General features: G+C 35.6%; 1 protein-coding gene across 1 annotated transcript; it reads left to right on the top strand.

The window, feature by feature from the left end:
• Nucleotides 1–1073: 1073 nt before the first annotated feature.
• On the top strand, nt 1074–8255 carry LOC105637737 (uncharacterized). Its single transcript, XM_089724466.1, has 8 exons — nt 1074–1132; nt 1266–1650; nt 1763–1897; nt 2036–2419; nt 5580–6566; nt 6687–6866; nt 7095–7346; nt 7629–8255. The coding sequence occupies exons 1-8, from the start codon at nt 1074–1076 to the stop codon at nt 8253–8255; spliced, it is 3009 nt and encodes a 1002-aa protein (XP_089580592.1).
• Nucleotides 8256–10111: the final 1856 nt, after the last annotated feature.

Genomic DNA, 10111 nt, shown 5'->3' with positions numbered 1-10111 from the left:
GCATAATTAGCCAAAAAGGCACCTAATTATGCACCCTTTGACCCTCTTAGGCAAACTCCATTTCTTATGTCATCATATATATATATATATGAAAGAAATGGATTACAAGTTTATTTACATAAAAATATGTTTAGAAATAAATTACTTTTGTTTTTGATTGAAATATTAAAAAATTAGTTAATAAATCTTTTTCTTTAATATTTAAAGCATGAAGTTCCTTTTCCTTTGGAGTAGGACAAGCAGTAGAAGTTTTGACATGTTAAGACTATATTCTTAGTAAAATATGCAAGAATATAAATAAAAATGGATAATGTAATTATTGATAATTGGATAATAATAAAATAAACAATGGTTTATGATGAAGGGGTATTACGAGGGTTATAGAATAAAATTTTATTTTATTTGATGAAATAAATATATTATTAATTATATTCCTAAAATGTTATATATTTAAAACCAAGGTTTAATTTCATCAGTCATGCTTTAAATATAGATCCTATTTCATTGACATGTCTAAAATTTAATTTGTTACGAAACAATACTAAAACTTTAATCAACGTTACATAAAAATACATCTGTTAGTTTTTCCGTTTGAAAATAACCGGAAAGCTGATGTGTTTTTAAATTAAAAAAGTTGTAACATAAGCGCTTTGATATTATTGATCTATATCGTACATCTTTAGCTCCTAAGATGGTATAAATATTTGGGGTTTTTAGGTAAATGTGAAATTTAAGGTTCTACTTTTAACTAAATGTCTTAAAATATCAAACATTAAGAAACTAACAGGTTTGTTCAAAAATAAAACAAAAATATCCAAAGTAACTTCAAACAACATGACTCTCAACCGTTACAATAAACAGTGTGAGTAACCTAAAAAAAGGAAACACTAAAAAAACGGGAGGAAAAAAGGAAATGCTGAAAAAAATGAAATCCTAAGAAAAAGAAAATACAAGGAAACACGAAATTTGTAAGAGCAAATACTTATACAACTTATGTGATTCAATAATGAGGATGACCCGCCGACAAAAATCGGGGCAGTGGTGGGTTCTGGCACACAGACCCGCCGACAAAAATGAGTCTGTTAAGCTGGAACTGTCGTGGGTTGGGCAATACCAAGGCAGTTCAGAATTTGTTACAAATTGCTCGGGAAAAGCGGCCGAATTTTATTTTCCTTATTGAAACAATTTGTAATGCAAATAAAATTAATGAAATAAAGTCTTTATTGCTATGATGATTTCTTTTCTGTTGATAATAATGGTCATAGTGAGGGTTTGGCATTGTTATGGAAAGGGGCTAGTAATGTTCAGTTGTTGGGCTCCTCCTTTTATTTTATTGATGTGGAAGTAGACTTGTTGGGAGTTGGACTATGGCGGTTGACTGGATTTTATGGACAACCAAATAGAAGCAGGAGGCACGAATCATGGAGACTGTTGACTCAATTGGGTTCGCTTTCATCTCTTCCTTGGGTCTGCATGGGTGAATTTAACGATATCCTTTTTAGTTCTGAGAAGCGAGGGGGACTACCGCAGCCTATTAACTTATTGCATGGTTTCCAAAATGCCGTAAGTGATGCTGGTTTATCTGATTTCAAACTTGAAGGGTATCCATTCACGTGGGACAATGGAAGGATTGGAGAGGATCACACGGAGGCAAAGTTGGACCGTGTCTTAGTTTTGGAGAGTTGGCGATGTCTCTTCCGTCTGTCCAAGGGGATGATTCTTGATTTATCCACATATGATCATTTACCTATTTTTTGTACAGATGCAGATTTATGTGCCGAGGAATATGGTGCATTTATTTCATTTTGATAACCACTGGTCGAGGAAGCCGGAATGTAGACAAGTGGTAGAAAAATGCTGGACGAATCACAATGAAGCTAATTTCTTGGATAAAGTGGTGATTTGTAGTAAAGCACTTAATGAATGGGGGGAAAATTATCGACACAGTTTTAAGAAAGACTTGAATGATTGTAGACAGAAGCTGAAATTGCTTCGAGGTAGGAGATCACAGTCAGATAGATGAAACTATTTGCAGGCAAGGGAGAGACTGGCTGAAATTTATGTGCAGCGGGAGTTGTTCTGGAAACAAAGGGCTAAGGAGCTTTGGCTACAGTGTGGTAATCGGAATACTCGCTATTTTCACTCAAAGGCTACTGCGAGGCAGAAGAAGAATAGAATTGAACGGTTACAGGATTCTAATGGCGAGTGGAAGACTTGGGACACGGGTCTAAGTGGTGTTATATCAAACTATTTTGGTGACCTTTATGCGGCACAGGCTTGCTCACCAGAGAGTATCCTTAACACGATTCCCAGGTGTGTGTCTTGGTTGGATAATCAGGATCTTGAGGAAGCGTTTACAGCCGAGGAAGTGAGGCAGGCAGTTTTTGCCATGGGGAGCGATAAGTCTCCTAGTATTGATGTAACGTCCCATTTTTCTATTGAATCGAGTCGTTGCTTAGAGTCGAGTCGGGCTGCTCCAAAACCCGGTTCGAGCCATTAGAGTCTAGAGTGGGCTAGAATGAAATAAGGAGAAGAAGTGGACTTACTTGAAGGAAACAAAAAGATCAAAGTATAAGGATTAGGACTTGCTTGCACTAAAATATAAAGTTGAGGTATTAAGTTGTACCATTTTGACACTTGAGGTACCATTTGGTAATTTTCACATAAAAATCCATGATATTTGGAGATGTACCCGTGAGTTCCATTCCTTATCATTTCTTCATCCTTATCTTCATCTTCTTCCTCTACTTTCCTCTTCCACTTTCCTTTCTCCATCACTTTTAATGGTAGTGAAGATGTTAATGGGATTCAAACATTAATTCAACTTCTATTCTATCCAAGTAAGTAAACCTTCTTGAATTTCATACTTGAATCATTTGGTGATATTTTTAGAGTATTCATAAGAATTCTCATGTATAGGAGAGGTGAGCTCAAAGGTAGAAGAAAAAGGAAGCTAAAAAGAAGAGCTTAAGCTTTTTGGAGTCAAGGTGTGCTATCTCTTTTAGTTTAATTCATTTCCTTACATGATAATTTGTGTGATGTGTTGAAAATGAGATGATATGTTGCTTAATGTTGAGTGAGAAGACTGAAAATGGTGAAAAAACATGAGATGAAATGAATAAATGAAGTAGATATTGAGTTCATGCTGAAACAAGTTTTGCTGGAAAAGTTACCAGTAACTTCACCTTGATTTTTACCCCATTTAATGATGGAATTAGGAAGTGTCATAGAAGAGTTATTTGTTCCTCTATGTGTTAGCTTTATATGGGTTTTTGAATCACCCAAATCGGAGTTATATATTGAGAGATATGGCCAAAAGAGTACAGACTGCGCAGGCTGGAAAACACGTCGCGCGCTCGCGAATTTCATTTGCGCGCTCGCGACTTGGCCTGTAAACTCACTGACTCTCTTTTGGTGCTTTGCGTGCTCGCGAATTGCATTTGCGCGCTCGCGACTTATGTTTTTATGCTCTTTTGACTTCATTTTCAATGCAATTGTATTCCTTTGCTCAACTTATATGCCTCCAATCATTTTAAAACAAAAAGACAACATTAGAACATGCATCAAAACAACATGCAAGCATGCAAATGATGTGAAATGAGGTAAACACAACTTGTAATTGTATTCTATGCAATTGTGAAATGGTGTATGAAGTTATGAATTCTATGCAATTGTATTCCTTTGCTCAACTTATATGCCTCCAATCATTTTAAAACAAAAAGACAACATTAGAACATGCATCAAAACAACATGCAAGCATGCAAATGATGTGAAATGAGGTAAACACAACTTGTAATTGTATTCTATGCAATTGTGAAATGATGTGAAATGGTGTATGAAGTTATGAATTCTATGCAATTGTATTCCTTTTCTCAACTTGTATGTCTTCAATCATTTTAAAGCAAAAAGACAACATGAACACATGTATAAACACAAAATGCAAGCATGCAAATGGTGTGAAACTAACATGACACAAGTTGCCCGCTTGGCGAGGCTATCAACATACAGGTAAGCAGTAAATTTTATGAAATGATGAAGCAGTTAATTTTATGACACAAGCAAGTGAAAATAACATGACACAAGCATGCAAATTATGACACAGTTACTATGCTTTTGTTTTATCTATTGTCATTCCATTAATATGCTCCATTGAGGTTAGGTAGAAACCATGTAGATAAGGCTATGTCGCGACATAGAATAGCAGATCTGCGCCCCATACAGTTTGGTACTCCGGCTACAGGCCGTTGAGTGGATATGATTATATAGGCCATAGCAGCCAAGCATACAGTTTCATCCAGTTTCATACAGTTTTTCTTATCACTTCGGTTTCACTATAACCTTATGGAGCCATACAGATATCTTGACATAACATTGCATGAATCATACAGTATACTAAACAGCAAGAAAGCTCATCAAGGTAAAATGAAAGTATCATGATATGTGTGCTTACATTCCATATGTGAGTACATGTTTATTTCTACATATGTATGTGCTTATATGTTTCTTTATTCATTGTGATATTCACTGAGTTTAATCAAAGTTGCAGAATTCATACAGCATAAAGAACATCAGGTAAGATCATGAAAGTATAATGCTATATATGTTTACAAGTTTAGTTATTGAATCTTTACGGATCCATACAATCATGAGATGTTATTAATCATAACTTATATGATGTGACTAAAAGTGCATAAGTCATACAACATAATGAATAGCAAGTAAGACAATGAACACATACTGTTATGTATTCTTACATGTTTATTGATCTCATCCATACAACACAATGAACAGCAGGTAAGATTATGCTAGTATCATAATGTGTGATTACAGGTTCATGTAAAGGAGTTATGAGATAATTAGAACTAAATTATTGATGTTTATGAATTAGAAGTTTATTCGTTGCTATAAAGAGACATTTATGTTGAAATTTACTGATTCTATGATGATCAATGCTTTATGAAATTTGTATTTTAAGTTAATTGCCACCACACTTTGTTAAGTATGTGAATTATGAGCACCACTGAGTTTTATACTCAGCGCGTCGATTTTTATCACGCGCAGGTTGAAGATCGTGGTTGCTACTTGAAGACTAAAAGAGTACCATCAAAACAGAAGTGACTATTTTAGTCATAGTAGATTGAGAGTTGTATAATTAAGAATTATGGCATGTATTAAGATTTATGGCATGTATGATTATTACATTTGTTAGAGCTTATGTAATTGGAAATATAATTGAAGCATGAAATTATTATGGTGTAAGTATTTGGAGGAAATGATTGAATATGAAATATTTTACTATAGTTGGTATGATTAGGTCATGAAGACTTGATATAGATTCTGAATGAAATTAATTGCTAGATATTAAATGCTATTGAGGATTATGATGATTAGTTGGAGATATTGAAAGTTTGAAGTTTAATTGGGAGTGTTTTATATTCATATTTAGCATACAGGATGATATCAGCATGACAGGATATAAGTTTAACCAGATTGTAGCGTCTCGGCTCAGTTCATTCGGGTTAACGGGTGGACCGGGAAGGGATGTTATAATTGGTGGACTAAATCCCGGCTTTTACCAGCACTTTTGGAGTATCATCGGCCCTGATGTTACAAGATTTTGTATTGAATGTGCAGATGCAGGTACATTCCCGCCACTTCTGAATGAAACTCTTCTGGTGTTAATTCCCAAGAAGCAAAATCCTGTCACAATGATGGACTTACGTCCTATTGCCTTATGTCAAGTCCTTTACAAGATTATATCCAAGATGTATGCGAATAGATTAAAGGCTATCCTTCCAAAAATTATTTCGCCGACTCAAAGTGCTTGTGTACTGGGAAGGCACATTCAGGATAACTCAATTATTGCCTCTGAGTCAGTTCATTATTTGAAAGCTAGAAGATGTGGAAGAGTTGGCTATGCTGCATTGAAGATTGATATTAGCAAAGCCTATGATAGGCTTGAGTGGATTTTCCTAAGTGTTGTTATGAGGAAAATGGGTTTTAGCGAGAAATGGATTGCCCAAATTCTACACTGTAGTTCTTCAGTTTCTTACAAAGTCTTGCATCAAGGACAGGTTATCGGACCTATTGTACCTAGTAGGGGTTTGCGGCAGGGTGATCCTTTAAGTCCTTATTTGTTTATTATTTGTACCGAAGCCCTTTCACGACTTATTCAAGCAAAGGAGAATGCAGGAGCAATTCATGGGATAAAAATTATTAGAGGTGCTCCAACAGTGTCCCACTTATTTTTTGCCGACGACAGTGTTTTATTTTTTAAGGCTACTATTCCAGAGGCTCAAACTATTCAGTCTTTGCTTTCAGAGCATGCGCTTGCATCAGGACACGCCATTAATTTTTCAAAATCTTTGGTCTATTTTAGCCCAAACACAGATACTGGTACAAAGAGGGACATTTGCTCTTTACTGCAGGTTGGGGAACACGATGACCTTGGCACTTATTTGGGGCTACCTATGGCTATCAGGAGGAATAAGAAAGAAGTCTTTGGGTACATTAAGGATCGATTTTGGAAAAAACTCAACTCTTGGAAGATTAAGAAGTTATCAAAGGCAGGTAAAGAAGTTTTTTTGAAAACAGTGCTCCAAGCTGTGCCTAATTATGTTATGATGCTACTTTTGTTCCCAAAGTCCCTTTGTGATGAATTGGAGAAAATTATGTGCCGCTTTTAGTGGGGTTCTGATGCTACACATAAAGGCATTCATTGGATGAGTTGGGAATGTTTATGCCGGGATAAAAATGTTGGAGGTCTTGCTTTTAAGCAATTACGGGAATTCAACATTGCTCTCCTTGGGAAGATTAGGTGGAAATTGATTAAGGAGCCAGAATCCTTAGTGGCACAGTTGCTAAAAGTGAGATATTATGCGAATGTCGATTTTCTTGCGGCACCTTTGGGAGGTAATCCCAGCTATCTTTGGAGAAGTTTTCGGGAGAGTTAGGAGCTTATTCAGAGTGGGATGTGCTGGAAAGTTGGATGCAGAAGGAGTATTGCTATATGGTCAGAACCATGGCTTCGTGATGCGGTTTACCCGTTTATTACTACAGATTTTGACCCTGGTGTTGGAGTCTTTTATGTGTAGGATTTATTGTTAAATGGAAGGTGGAATGAGCAGTTGATACGGAGAATATTTAATTATCGAGATGTATCCTTCATTTTAAGAATACCCATAATCACTGGAGTCGCTGATGAGATCATTTGGAGGTTTGAGATTGATGGGTCATACTCGGTGAAGACTGCCTATAGAGCACTTGTGCAGAAACAACCATTAATGATCCATGCAGATATGAGGAGGTTGTGGACTCGCTTATGGAAGATTAGAGCACCATCACAGGTAATTAATTTTGCATGGAGAGCTAGCAATAATATTTTGCCAACTCGTGATCTGTTGCGAAGGCGTTGTGTGGATGTTCCTTCCATATGTCCTCTGTGTTGCCAATCTGATGAAAATATTTTTCGTTTATTGGTTCATTGTCCGTTTTCTAAGCAAGTTTGGAGAGCTTCTTTCCTTGGCTGGTATTCTCCTATGGTTGCCTCCTTCCAAGAGTGGATGGGGAAGATTTTTGCTATTTTTAATGATAAGGATGTGGCTGTGGCAATGACTGTTTGCTGACAGATTTGGTCAGTGAGGAATGATATTATATGGTCTCAGAAGCACTCCTCACCGATGGCTGTTTGGCATAAAGCCTCGAGTTTTCTGTCTGATTGGTTGAAGGTCGCTGCTGGGTCAAGTAGAACACCATCTGTTGTGTCTAAATGGCAAAAATCGGAACTTAATTGGGTCAAATTAAACGTGGATGCAGCTGTTTATACAGATGGTACTAGTGCTGGTTATAGGGCAGTTTTATGGGATAGTGATGCAGTTTTGTTGGGTGTTAAGATTGGCAAATTTGAGGTCAGTTTAAGGCCAATTGAAGCAGAAGCAATGGCCATCAAAGAAGCGTTAAGCTGGTTAGAGGGGAGAGGATGGCATCAAATTGTTGTGGAATCTGACAACTTATCGATAATTAATGCTCTACAGGGAAGTGGGCTTGTGTATGGCTCGATTTTGGGTGATATTATCGTTTCTATTCGGCAGTTATCATCACAATCTGGTTGTGTTTTTAAGTTTAAGCATGTTTATCATTCGTCCAACGAGTTTGCTCACCGACTAGCTCAAGCATCTCGTTCCTTGTCGAATGTGGGAGATTGGTTTTGTAATTTCCCGTCTTTTGTTTCTTCGTTAATTTGTTTGGATGACTAATAAAATCCAACATTTTCTTTCAAAAAAAAATAATAATGAGGATGACGACCCGCAACAACGATAACAACGACTGTAAATACGATACATATGGTGTATATACTATAACGCCCCAAAAATTTTTGAATCTTATATGGTATTATTTTCTCGGGTCATGAATCGTGCTACAGAGAGGGACATAATATTTTATTTAGACCCGAGGTAGATATTGAGTACATTAGCGGTGGCTGTGAGCGGTGGTTGTAGTGACAGTGCACTCACAGTGCACTCACCTTAGGCGAATCCCACATCGGTTAAGTGCGAGAGGGAAGTGATGTACTTAATGTGGGCGGTTTAAAACATGTGTGAGGCCTTTTGGTGGTGGAATGGCTGGAGAGTTGGAAGAACTCCAGGGTTAAGCGTGCTCGCTTAACGGAAATCCTAGGATGGGTGACCTCCTAGGAAGTTTCTCATTTCTCCCAAAAACAAAACCGTGCGGGCCGTAGGGCCCAGAGCGAACAATATCACACATGGGCTGGGCCGTTACATATACTGCATTAATATATACACTATATATATACTGTATCTGTAAAATCAATTAATATATATATACACACACACCAGTTAACACATTAGATTAGACTAAGTAAATACGGTATATATATATATCGTATCAGTATCAATCCAAACATACAGAATATAAACAACATCCATAGCGGTGACAGTTTTGTTTATACAAAAATAGAAGACGAGAGCTAGCTGAAAACGAAAAAACAAAAAATAGAAGAGCAAAAACTAAAAAAAGAATGCTGGAAGAAAACGAAGAAATAAAAAATAGAAGACGAGAGCTGGCTAAAAAAAACGGCAGCAAAAAAGAGAAGAAACTGAACAAAAGAAAATGATCATTAAACTAGGAGATTAATACAAAAGGAAACACTAAGCAATTAAAAATATTGATAATTGAAATATGAAATTAATAGAAAAGGAAACACAAAGCAATTAAAACGCTGATTTATTAACAAATTAACGCATAACAAAATAAAAAAGGCCATAAAAGTAAAAACAAATCCAAACTGACAACAATTTAAATTGAAAAGTCAAACTAAACATAAGTTTTAAAATATCACATCTACTAGAATTGCCCTAAATATTATTATGTAGTGGAGATTGATGTCGTGTTGTTGATGCGATTAAAAAGAAGAGTAAAGTAATTCATTTATTAATATTTTCTTTATTGAAACTTTAAATGATAGTCATTAAATTATTTTTTACAGAAAAGTTTATTTATGTTTTAATTTGCAGATTATCAAAGAGAGAAAAAAAAAAAAACAATTAAGAAGATCTATCTACCTATTCCTTTATGTATATCACACATCAAATGATATATTTAAATGTTTTTGTTGAATTATATTGTATTGGGTTGGTTTAGTTTGGGTTGATCTATATTGCTTGAATTTTGTATAAAGTATTTTGAACTACAATGAATTTAAATAATATCAAACAAGTTCAAATAAACAAGTTTTGATCGAGTTTAATTGGAGTCTCGAGCTCAATAAGTTCAATAAGTTTGAAACTTATTGAGCTCGAGCGTGGTTGAGTTGAGTAAAATTCTATTAAGCCAAATTTTAGGTTTGACGAATTGGAGCTCACTCAACTCCTTTATAGACAACTTCACCGATTACCCTAGAATCTATTAGTCTCTGCCCCTAAAACTATTAGTGCACACCAAAACAATTTTATAATACTTCCAAAATCAAATCAAATGGAAGTTCAATTTGATTTTTCGATTTGACCTGAGTTATATCCACCCCTACCCATGATTGACATATCAGTGAATATATGCCTATTTGATTCTGTTATATAGTTTATTTAATTTTATT

This window comes from Jatropha curcas, chromosome 7, assembly GCF_041381405.1.
Source record: "Jatropha curcas cultivar XTBG-Jc1 chromosome 7, XTBG_Jcur_1.0, whole genome shotgun sequence".
NCBI lineage: Eukaryota > Viridiplantae > Streptophyta > Magnoliopsida > Malpighiales > Euphorbiaceae > Jatropha > Jatropha curcas.
This window is presented reverse-complemented; position numbering and strand designations above follow the sequence as displayed.

What these genes read in the sequence shown, in the direction of transcription:
- LOC105637737 (XM_089724466.1), top strand. Translation starts at nt 1,074, where the DNA reads ATGAGTCTGTTAAGCTGGAACTGTCGTGGGTTGGGCAATACCAAGGCA. An exon ending in ATAAGTCTCCTAGTATTGAT is followed by an intron (nt 2,420 to 5,579) that starts GTAACGTCCCAT and finishes GGCTTTTACCAG; the next exon opens with CACTTTTGGAGTATCATCGG. An exon ending in AGATTAGAGCACCATCACAG is followed by an intron (nt 7,347 to 7,628) that starts GTAATTAATTTT and finishes GTTTGCTGACAG; the next exon opens with ATTTGGTCAGTGAGGAATGA.